Source organism: Brassica rapa, chromosome A05 (genome assembly GCF_000309985.2).
Source record: "Brassica rapa cultivar Chiifu-401-42 chromosome A05, CAAS_Brap_v3.01, whole genome shotgun sequence".
Classification (NCBI taxonomy): domain Eukaryota; kingdom Viridiplantae; phylum Streptophyta; class Magnoliopsida; order Brassicales; family Brassicaceae; genus Brassica; species Brassica rapa.
The window spans coordinates 24,651,860-24,662,599 of NC_024799.2; the positions used below are offsets into that span (position 1 = coordinate 24,651,860).

The 10,740-nt window shown below is 36.8% G+C and overlaps 4 protein-coding genes across 4 annotated transcripts; all 4 read left to right on the forward strand.

The window, feature by feature from the left end:
- The first annotated feature begins 175 nt into the window (after window positions 1-175).
- Window positions 176-2,107, forward strand: LOC103870271 (leucine-rich repeat protein FLOR 1). Its single transcript, XM_009148390.3, has 2 exons — window positions 176-1,104; window positions 1,538-2,107. The coding sequence occupies exons 1-2, from the start codon at window positions 510-512 to the stop codon at window positions 1,912-1,914; spliced, it is 972 nt and encodes a 323-aa protein (XP_009146638.1). The 5' UTR covers window positions 176-509; the 3' UTR covers window positions 1,915-2,107.
- A 234-nt stretch (window positions 2,108-2,341) lies between these two features.
- Window positions 2,342-4,403, forward strand: LOC103870270 (leucine-rich repeat protein FLOR 1). The gene is made up of 2 exons (XM_009148389.3): window positions 2,342-3,437; window positions 3,797-4,403. The coding sequence occupies exons 1-2, from the start codon at window positions 2,831-2,833 to the stop codon at window positions 4,171-4,173; spliced, it is 984 nt and encodes a 327-aa protein (XP_009146637.2). The 5' UTR covers window positions 2,342-2,830; the 3' UTR covers window positions 4,174-4,403.
- A 307-nt stretch (window positions 4,404-4,710) lies between these two features.
- LOC103870269 (leucine-rich repeat protein FLOR 1-like) lies at window positions 4,711-8,967 on the forward strand. Its single transcript, XM_033291527.1, has 2 exons — window positions 4,711-6,005; window positions 6,396-8,967. Exons 1-2 carry the CDS (start codon window positions 5,411-5,413, stop codon window positions 6,770-6,772), a joined length of 972 nt encoding a protein of 323 aa, XP_033147418.1. The 5' UTR covers window positions 4,711-5,410; the 3' UTR covers window positions 6,773-8,967.
- A 231-nt stretch (window positions 8,968-9,198) lies between these two features.
- LOC103870272 (leucine-rich repeat protein FLOR 1) lies at window positions 9,199-10,543 on the forward strand. The gene is made up of 2 exons (XM_009148391.3): window positions 9,199-9,839; window positions 10,030-10,543. The coding sequence occupies exons 1-2, from the start codon at window positions 9,206-9,208 to the stop codon at window positions 10,404-10,406; spliced, it is 1,011 nt and encodes a 336-aa protein (XP_009146639.1). The 5' UTR covers window positions 9,199-9,205; the 3' UTR covers window positions 10,407-10,543.
- Window positions 10,544-10,740: the final 197 nt, after the last annotated feature.

Below are 10,740 nucleotides of genomic sequence, written 5' to 3' on the forward strand. Positions count from 1 at the left end.
GTAAGGAGAGGTACATGCATCGATGGTTGGATCGATTCATCCGAAACACTTCCATTTCTATATCATAAACATTGATTTTAACACGTTTTCCTTTTCTTTGAGAAAAGTGTCATGACGTGGGGGTAAAGATACATTATACTGTACTCATTAGTTGTCTAACATCTAACAATTATTATTAACCTCATATTATACTGTTCAAACATTTAGTATATACGACTCTTTTAGCTGCATGTATATGAAATGATTGCAGCATGGGAATGGTGGTGGAGTTTGAAGAAATCACTGAACCGAACCGGAGGACTTCTAACCGTACCAAGATTCCGAACCGGAGATGTAGTAACTAAGTCTCTGCTTTTTTATTTAACTTCATGTTTTCACAAATAAGAGTAGAAGAAATGGTCTTCCTTGTGTTTAGGAACCAAACAAAAAAAGTTCTATTCCTTTGGGAACCATCAAAATCTCTGTTATAATAGTAGCTTCACTGTGTCAAGACAACCACTCAAATCACAATGAAGCTCCTTCTTTGTCTCTCTATGCTCTTCATCTCTTCTCTCCCACCATCATACAGCTGCAACTCAAAAGAGGAAAACACCCTCCTTCAAATCAAGAAACATTTTAACAACCCCGATCTCCTTTCCACATGGAGCCCTGCAACCGACTGTTGTACTAGCTGGACCGGCATCGAATGCACTAACGACCGCGTCACGTTACTCTCTATGTCCAAAGACAAGAAGCTCGTCGGTCATATCCCGGACCAGATAGGCGACCTCCTTGAACTCCAATCACTCGAAATGAGTTACTTGAATCTAACCGGAACCATACCACGCACCATCACTAAACTCAAGCACCTCGACCTCATCTTCTTAACTTGGAACAGACTATCCGGTCCAATTCCTGAATACATCAGCGAGCTCAAAAGCGTTACGTTCTTGGACATCTCCTTTAACAAGTTTACCGGTCCTATTCCCGGTTGGCTTACTCAGATGCCGAACCTTCAGACCTTTCAGGCCGACAACAATTCGCTAACCGGTCCTATACCGAACTCTTTCGGTTCCTTTGTAGGCAACGTCCCTAATCTTTTCTTGCCTTATAATAAGCTCTCAGGTATACCAATATTTTTTTTCAATTATACTATTTCATAATATAAGTAGTTTAGGAATTTTTTTTATATTACAAAATATAATTAAGTAGTTTTGAGATTTGTATGCACTTTTTACATTTATGTGACCAATTATGAAAACATTTGTATGATTAGTTATGAAAGAGTTAATTATATTTAGAATAGATTAAATATTATTTTTTGACAAGTAATAATTTTCTCAACCATTGTACTTTCACTAAAACACATTACATTTTGAAACATATGAGGCGGAGTATAACTTTAGATTTAACTATTTGATCTATAGATACACCAGTTTGAGATTTCTTAAAATATGAAGTATTTTTAGAGATCGTATTACTAATTATTTTCAGCACCAAATTGTTATTATTATTATTATTGATTACTAAATCAAATTCATTAACATTGCTCTGGCAGGAAAAATACCGGAGTCGTTGTCAAAGATTGACTTTCAAGCAGTAGTTCTGACGGGAAACAGTTTCACAGGAGATGGTTCAATGTTTTTCGGAGGGAACAAAAGAACAGTACAAGTGGATCTATCGAGAAACAAGTTTGAGTTCGATCTCTCCAAAGTTAAGTTCGGTAAGAGCATGGCTTTGTTGGATCTGAGCCATAACCGAATCTTCGGGAAACTTCCTAGGGAGCTGACCGAGCTACATCTCCAGCGTTTCAACATTAGTTATAATCGTCTCTGCGGAAAAATCCCACGTGGTGGTAAACTTCAGACTTTTAAGTCATATGAGTTCGCTCACAACCGCTGTCTTTGTGGGTCACCGCTTAAGAAGGCTTGTTAAATTGATTTGTTTAGTGGCGTGACAACAAATAATTACGTTTTATCTGTACGATGATGGTTGCTCAAAAAAAACTTGTACGATGATGATGTGTTAATTATCACTGCTTATCAAATGAATTGTTCCTCTGAGGAATTAATGCTGTTGTATCATTTGTTCTTCTTTTTTAAGAATAACGTTCCTGTTGCTTTTAAAAGTGGTGGGTATATTAGTGGTTCATTAGCTGAACTGAAAATGATTTTGGCCATTGTATCAAAGATCCTTGATAAAGATAATTTAATTGTGAGAAGTCTTTTAAAATTATTTTTGATAAAGATATTCTAAAATATATGTAGGCTCGTACAATGTAGATTCCCGCCAGGTATGAAACTCACGTTTATTTCTATAATAATTAGTAGTTGATTAAATGGCAGCCTAGGGCTATAATCAAGATCTTATTCACATTAGAATATTCGTTGATCACTTTTTAAATTACTAGAGGAACGACGCACACCCAAGTTGTTCACATTATTTAATAACATGATATAAAAATTCTTCACATTCAAAGTAAAATATTTATTGACTTTTGAAATACGATGTTTTTAGCTAATTAACACGAGATATGTAAATACATTTCACATCATGCACATAAAAATGAAAAAAAAAAGATAATCACAGACACTTTATACTAAAATAATCATACGAGGGAGGACTTCTAACCTGATTCCGAACCGACGATATATGTAGTAGACGACTAAGTCTTTGCTCATTTATTTAAGTTCATGTTTTGCAAAATAAGAGGAGAAGAATTAGTCTTCCTTGTGTTCAGGAACCAAACAAACATAGTTATTGATTTATATTGCCAGCATATTGCTTTTAGAACCATGAAAACTCTGGTATATAGTAGCTTCACTGCGTCAAAATAACCACTCATATCACAATGAAGCTCCTTATTCGTCTCTTTATCTTCTTCGCTGCACTCTTCATCTCTTCTCTCCCATCATCTTACAGCTGCAACCCAAAAGACAAAAACACCCTCCTTCAAATCAAGAAGCATTTTAACAACCCGAAACTCCTCTCCTCCTGGGATCCTCAAACCGACTGTTGTACTAGCTGGACCGGCATTGAGTGCACTAACGGCCGCGTCACATTATTCTCTATGGCCAACGACGACAGCGTCGTCGGTCAGATCCCGGAACAGATCGGCGACCTCCCTGAACTCCGTACACTCGAAATGAGTTCCATGAATCTAACCGGAAACATACCACGCACCATCACCAAACTCAAGCACCTCGTCCTCATCTTCTTAAGCTGGAACAAACTATCCGGTCCAATTCCTGATTACGTCAGCGAGCTCAAAAGCGTTACGTTCTTGGACATCTCCTTTAACAAGTTTACCGGTCCTATTCCCGGTTGGCTTACTCAGATGCCTAAGCTTCAGACCTTTCAGGCCGACAACAATTCGCTAACCGGTCCTATACCGAACTCTTTCGGTTCCTTTGTAGGCAACGTCCCTAATGTTTTCTTGCCTTACAATAAGCTCTCAGGTATACCAATATGTTTTTTTCAATTATACTATTTCATAATATAAGTAGTTTATGATTTTTTTTATATTACAAAATATAATTAAAGTAGTCTTGACATTTGTATGCACTTTTTACAATTATGTCGCCAATTATGCAAACATTTTAAATATTTTCTTAATCACTGGACTTTCACTAAAAGACCTAGAGCATCATTATTGGTAAGCTTTAACATAGTCTCACCATTATATTATTGATTATTTTCAGCACCATTGTTATTATTATTATTATTGATAATTTAGTAAATCATACTCCTTTTGTTTCTCAAAAAGTGTCAGTTTGATAAATTTCAAGCCGAACATCCAATAACATTGCTCTGGCAGGAAAAATACCGGAGTCATTATCAAAGATCGACTTTCAAGCAATAGTTTTGAAGGGAAATGGTTTCACAGGAGATGGTTCGATGTTTTTCGGAGGGAACAAAAGAACAGTACAATTGGATCTGTCGAGAAATTTGTTTGAGTTCGATCTCTCCAAGGTTAAGTTCGGTAAGAGCATGGCTTTGTTGGATCTGAGCCATAACCGAATCTTCGGGACGCTTCCTAGGGAACTGACTGAGCTACGTCTCGAGCGTTTCAACATTAGTTACAATCGTCTATGCGGAAAAATCCCACGTGGTGGTCAACTTCAGACCTTTAAATCATATGAATTCGCTGAGAACCGCTGTCTTTGTGGGTCCCCACTTAAGAAGGCTTGTTAAGTTTGTTTTAATGGCGTGACTACAAATAACTACGTCTTATCTGTACGATGAGGATGTGTTAAATATCACTGCTATTAAAGAATTGTTCCTTAGATGAATTAATGCTGTTGTATCATTTGTTCTTTTTTAAGAATAACATTCTTTTTGCTTTCAAAAGTGGTATATTTTGATCAAAAAAAAAAAGAAGAAAGTGGTGGGTATCTCTAGTATCCACTTGTTTGGCCGTTGTATTTGTTTCTATCTTGACACACAGCAACCGTTTTAAAGTTCATACACTACACTCCACTATTAACGCAATTTTTCACACTGTTTTTCTTTGGAAAGTAAGTCATGTATTTTGTTAGACTTGACGTAAAAATAATAACATCATACATGCTATTCATATCTCTAACATCTAACAAATTTGTCATCATCTGATATAAGTTCTCTGTGGGTACGTACACAAGTTAATATAGTGCATGCATGAAAAGGTAACCAAAGATACTCTTTGTAGTATCACGAGTTAAGTTCAAGTGTTACGATTAGACTGATTTTTGAGAGCCGTACAGAATCCGTCCGAGGGATCTATGTGATTGCATCCCCATGCATTGATTGAATTGTTCTTTTTATTTGCTTTAACTGAAACCTAAAAAAGTCTTGTACATGTAGGAGGGGTACACGCTTCGATGGTTGGGTCGCTTCATCCAACAGAGTTGCAACACTTTTTCCTATTTCCATACTATGCAGTTGCTGCATTCTGTGAAGGGAGACTAAAGCATGGAACTGTAGTGAAAAAAACATCATTGTCACAAATTTTTAAAAATATTGGATGCTGACTGTATGAGTGTGATTGGTGTTGATAGGATGGTGGATACATACAGAAACACTCTGTCTTGGAGCTTCAAAAAGTATGGCTAGGCTCATAAGTGAGTTCATATCATGCATGCACACAAAAATGAAATATGAACATTGCATACACTTCATACTAAAATAATCTTACGAGAGAGAGACGTGGATATTGGATTGATGAAACATTGAAGCGAACCGGAGGACTTCTAACCGTACCAAGATTCGAACATACGGTATATGTAGTAGACGACTAAGCCTCTGCTCATTTATTTAGGTTCATGTTTTGCAAAATAAGAGGAGAATAATTGGTCTTCCTTGTGTCTAGGAACCAGACAGACATAGTTTTTTTGAGTTCTATTGCTTTTGGAACCATGCCTCACTGCGTAAAAAAATAACCACTCAAATCACAATGAAGATCCTTCTTTGTCTCTCTATCTTCTTCATCTCTTCTCTCCCATCCTCTTACAGCTGCAACTCAAAAGACAAAAACACTCTCCTTCAAATCAAGAAACATTTTAACAACACGGAATTCCTCTCCTCATGGGATCCTCAAACCGACTGTTGTACAAGCTGGACAGGCATCGAGTGCACTAACGGCCGCGTCACATTATTCTCTATGGCCAACTACAGAACCCTCTACGGTCAGATCCCTGACCAGATCGGTGACCTCCTTGAACTCCGTACACTCGAAATGAGTCACATGAAACTAACCGGAAACATACCACGCACCATCACCAAACTCAAGCACCTCGTCTTCATCTTCTTACGGTGGAACAAACTATCCGGTCCAATTCCTGATTACATCAGCGAGCTCAAAAGCGTTACGTTCTTGGACATCTCCTTTAACAAGTTTACCGGTCCTATTCCCGGTTGGCTTACTCAGATGCCTAAGCTTCACACCTTTCAGGCCGACAACAATTCGCTAACCGGTCCTGTACCGAACTCTTTCGGTTCCTTCGTAGGCAGCGTCCCTAATCTCTTCTTGAAAAACAATAAGCTCTCAGGTATACCAATATTTTTTTTATTATACTTTTTCATAATATAAGTAGTTTAGAAAATTTTTTTCCTATTACAAAATATAAGTAGTTTTGACATTTGTATGCAGTTTTTACACTTATCTGACCACTTATGCAAACATTTTTATGAATAGTTATGAAAAGGTTAAATATTCTCTTAATGATTGTACTTCACCAAAACACCTGATATTTTGAAACATATGAGGTGAAGAATAACTTTAGGTTTAAATGTTGGATCTATAGATACACTAATTTGAAATTTTTTAAAATATGAATTATTTTTAAAGATCATATTATTAATTTTTTTCAGCGCCAAATTGTCATTATTATTATTATTGATGATTTAATAAAATATATTCAATAACATTGTTCTGGCAGGAAAAATACCGGAGTCGTTGTCAAAGATGGACTTTCAAGCAGTAGTTCTGAAGGGAAACGGTTTCACAGGAGATGGTTCGATGTTTTTCGGAGGGAACAAAAGAACAGTACAAGTGGATCTGTCGAGAAACTTGTTTGAGTTTGATCTCTCCAAGATTAAGTTCGGTAAGAGCCTAGCTATGTTAGATCTGAGCCATAACCGAATCTTCGGGACGCTTCCTAGGGAGCTGACTCAGCTACATCTCGAGCGTTTCAACATTAGTTACAATCGTCTCTGCGGAAAAATACCACGTGGTGGTCAACTTCAAACCTTTAAATCATATGAGTTCGCTGAGAACCGCTGTCTCTGTGGGTCCCCACTTAAGAAGGCTTGTTAAGTTTGTTTTAATGGCGTGACCACAAATAATTACGTTTTATCTGTACGATGATGATGTGTTAATTATCACTGCTTATCAAATGAATTATTCCTTGGATGAATTAATGATGTTGTATCATTTGTTCTTTCTTTAAGTGTTCGTTTTTTAAGAATAACATTCTTTTTGCTTTCAAAAGTGGTGGGTATCTCTAGTATCCACTTGTTTGCCCGTTTGTATTGTTTATATCCTAACCGTTTTTGGGAAGTTCATTCATTACACATCACTATTAACGTAGTTTTTCACACTGTTTTTCTTTGGAAAGTAAGTAAACTATTTTGTAATAGACAAAGTGTCCCATATTGGTAGTTAGAAAAGATCATAAGAAATATATAAGATAGATGGATCATTCTATTCCTCTTAGCACCAATTGATTTTAGGTTGGAAACCCAACTAGCTTAACATGGTATCAGAGCCTGATCCACGCAGTCTAACCCGATCCACATCGATCTAGTCTAAAGTTGGCTCATTGATCCTTGCCCGAGCATTCCGAGATTGATACTCAAAGAGTCATCATCTCGAGGAAGGGTATTAGACACAAAATGTACCAATATCGATAGTTGGAAGAGATCTTTAATAATATATAAGATAGATGAACCACACTTGACATAAAAATAATAACACATCATACATGCTATTCATCTAACATCTAACAAACTTGTCATCATCTGATATAAGTTCTCTGTGGTACGTACACAAGTTAATATATAGAGTGCATGCATGAAAAGGTAACCAAAGATACTCTTTGTAGTATCACGAGTTAAGTTCAAGTGTTAGGATTAGACTGATTTTTGAGAGCCATATCAACTAACAGAATCCGTCCGAGGGATATATGTGATTGCATCCCCATGTATTGATTGAATTGTTCTTCTTTTCTTTGCTTTAACTTAAACCTAAAAAAGTCTTGTAAATATAGTAGGAGGGTTACATGATTCGATGGTTGGATCTTCATCCAACAGTACAGTTGCAACACTTCCATTCCTATCTCCATACTATGCAGTTGCTGCATTCTGTGAAGGAAGACTAAAGTATGGAACTGTAGTTGAAAAAAAAACATCATTGTCACAAATTTTTAAAAACATTGGATGCTGATTGTATGAGTGTGATTGGTGTTGATAGGATGGTGGATACATACAGAAACAATCTGTCTTGGAGCTTAAAAAGCATGGCCAGGCTCATAAGTGAGATCATGGTTACATGTATGTATCCTCCTTTCTGCTGCACAATGGTGAGTTTCGCAGGGCAATCATGGACTGTCTCCATAGGTCTTAGAGTGGAAGGAGCCATGGTAACTTAACAAGAACACAACTTCTTTGAAAGGGAAGGGGTCATATGTAAATATATTAATCTCCTTGTAGGTTTGGTTTAGAGCATGATTAACCCAAATACCCAAATGGGTTTCTAATTTTTCTTTTTTTTTTCCTTTTGGCCGATTTTAAAAAAAAAAAAAAAAAAAAAATTAAAAAAGAATCAATCGCGGACCGCCACATGTCAGTGGAGCCTATGCACAGTAAAAAAACCCAACTGCATACGTTTCTTATTTGGCTACATTTAACTCCCTTCTTCCTCGGTTCCCTCATTTTTGTGGGCCCTCTTTCTCCTAAAAACCTTTCTACATACTCGGTTAATGCTGCTCTTAGCCTTCGAAAGTGGTGGGCTCTACTAATATTCATTTGCTTGGCTATTGTATTATTGTTTTGTCTCGACACATGGTCACTATTACGTCCGTTGTTATATAATAAACATAGATTTGCTCAAAGAAAAACATAGATTTTAACACGTTTAAATTTATTTTTGAGAAGTGTCATATGTTTACTTAAATATTTTAGTATATACGACTCTTTTAGCTGCATTCATATGAAATGATTGAATTTCTAACGTAACTTTTCTCCATATTTTGAGAAGTGTCGTATGTTTACTTAAATATTTTAGTATATACGACTCTTTTGCATTAATTTTTCGAATGTTCAAAAATCTTGTTTACTCACATAACTTTTCTCCATATTTTAGTCTCACTCTCACTTTTTTTTTGTCTTCCATTTTTTCGCTATTTCAACTCAAGTTCCTCTTCAAAAATGATTTTTTCTGGAAGTCTGACCGAAAATCAAATATACTTGAATTATTGTACTTGCTATGCCATACACACATGACACATTGCGTTCGTGGAGGTGACCAATGCACGTACGGGTAAATGATTAAATCAAGAATCAAACATGTTTCAACAACATGCATAACTTTCAAAACTCAAAATAGTAAGATGCATTAATCACGTTTTTGCCGAGTTAAAACATTTAAAGAAAATTACAATGTACTTTTGGACAAGTTGTACAAATTCAGTAACATTACACAGCTGTGTTCCATTGAAAATCACTTTTATATAATAGCTTCCCTACATCCATGCGACAAAGTAACCCCACTCAAACCACAATGAAGCTCCTTCTTCATCTCTCTATCTTCTTCGCCATTCTCTTCATCTCTCTCCCATCCTCTTACAGCTGCAACTCAGTCGAGAAAAATGCCCTCCTTCAAATCAAGAAATCTTTTAACAACCCACGAAAATTCTCCTCATGGAATCCTCAAACCGACTGTTGTACTACCTGGAGCGGCGTCAAATGCACTAACGGCCGCGTCACAGACCTCTCTCTCTTTTCCAGCAAACTCTATGGTCAGATCCCTGACCAAATCGGCGACCTCCTTGAACTCCGTTCACTTTTTTTAACTTACTTGCCACATCTCACCGGAAACATACCACGTACCATCACCAAACTCAAGAACCTTGACTCCCTCATCTTAAGGCATAACAATCTCTCCGGTCCAATTCCTGATAACATCGGCGAGCTCAAAAAGCTAAGGTTCTTGGACCTTTCCTATAACCAGTTTACCGGTCCTATTCCCGGTTCGCTTTCCCAGATGCCGATGCTTGAGACCATTATAGTCGAACACAATAAGCTAACCGGTTCTATACCGAACTCATTCGGCTCCTTTGTAGGCGAAGTCCCTAATCTCTACTTGTCTAACAATAAGCTCTCAGGTAACTAATATCTTTTGATCAAAGCTCTCAGGTATATATTTTAGTTTCCTAATTATAACTTTAATAAAATGTTGGACATATAACCGATTAAAGGGATTTTTAAAAATATTAATTATTTTTAATGAACTACACTAAATTATTACTATTATTATACTACTCCATTTGATAGTTATTAACGTTGCCCTGGCAGGAAACATACCGGAGTCGTTGTCAAAGAATGACTTTAACGGAGTATTTCTGTCGAAAAACAGTTTCACAGGAGATGGTTCGATGTTTTTCGGACGGAACAAATCAACAGTATCATTGGATCTGTCGAGGAATATGTTTGAATTCGATCTCTCCAAGGTTCAGTTCGCTAGGGGCATAGTTGACTTGGATCTGAGCCATAACCGAATCTTCGGGAACCTTCCTAGGGAGCTGATCGAGCTACGCGGTCTGAAGCTTTTCAACGTTAGTCACAATCGTCTCTGTGGAAAAATCCCACGCGGTGGTCTCCTTCAGTCCTTTAAATCATATGTATTCGCTCACAACCGCTGTCTTTGCGGAACTCCTCTTAAGGCTTGTTAAACGTTATGAGAACAAATAATTAGATCCTATCTGTATGGTGATGAGGTGTTAATTATCACCGCGTATCAAATAAATTGTTGCTTTTAATAAACTAATGTTAAGAAATTGGTAATAAGAATGTTGTTGAGATGTTCCAAGTGTGGTCACTAGCGTTGATTAAGAACAAAAACTATGATAAACTAATTATCTTCTAGCCTATCGCCGACATTGCGACCACTACACACGTGAAGAATATGTTGTATGTTCTAGTAACAATTTAAACTATCACCAAAAAATGTTGTTATCTTAATATGTTGAATCATCATGAGTTTCCGTTTATCTTAATATGTTGTAC

Coding starts and splice junctions, on each gene's coding strand:
- LOC103870271 (XM_009148390.3), top strand. CDS start 510: ATGAAGCTCCTTCTTTGTCTCTCTATGCTCTTCATCTCTTCTCTCCCA. Junction 1,105..1,537: donor GCCTTATAATAAGCTCTCAG/GTATACCAATAT, acceptor TTGCTCTGGCAG/GAAAAATACCGGAGTCGTTG.
- LOC103870270 (XM_009148389.3), top strand. CDS start 2,831: ATGAAGCTCCTTATTCGTCTCTTTATCTTCTTCGCTGCACTCTTCATC. Junction 3,438..3,796: donor GCCTTACAATAAGCTCTCAG/GTATACCAATAT, acceptor TTGCTCTGGCAG/GAAAAATACCGGAGTCATTA.
- LOC103870269 (XM_033291527.1), top strand. CDS start 5,411: ATGAAGATCCTTCTTTGTCTCTCTATCTTCTTCATCTCTTCTCTCCCA. Junction 6,006..6,395: donor GAAAAACAATAAGCTCTCAG/GTATACCAATAT, acceptor TTGTTCTGGCAG/GAAAAATACCGGAGTCGTTG.
- LOC103870272 (XM_009148391.3), top strand. CDS start 9,206: ATGCGACAAAGTAACCCCACTCAAACCACAATGAAGCTCCTTCTTCAT. Junction 9,840..10,029: donor GTCTAACAATAAGCTCTCAG/GTAACTAATATC, acceptor TTGCCCTGGCAG/GAAACATACCGGAGTCGTTG.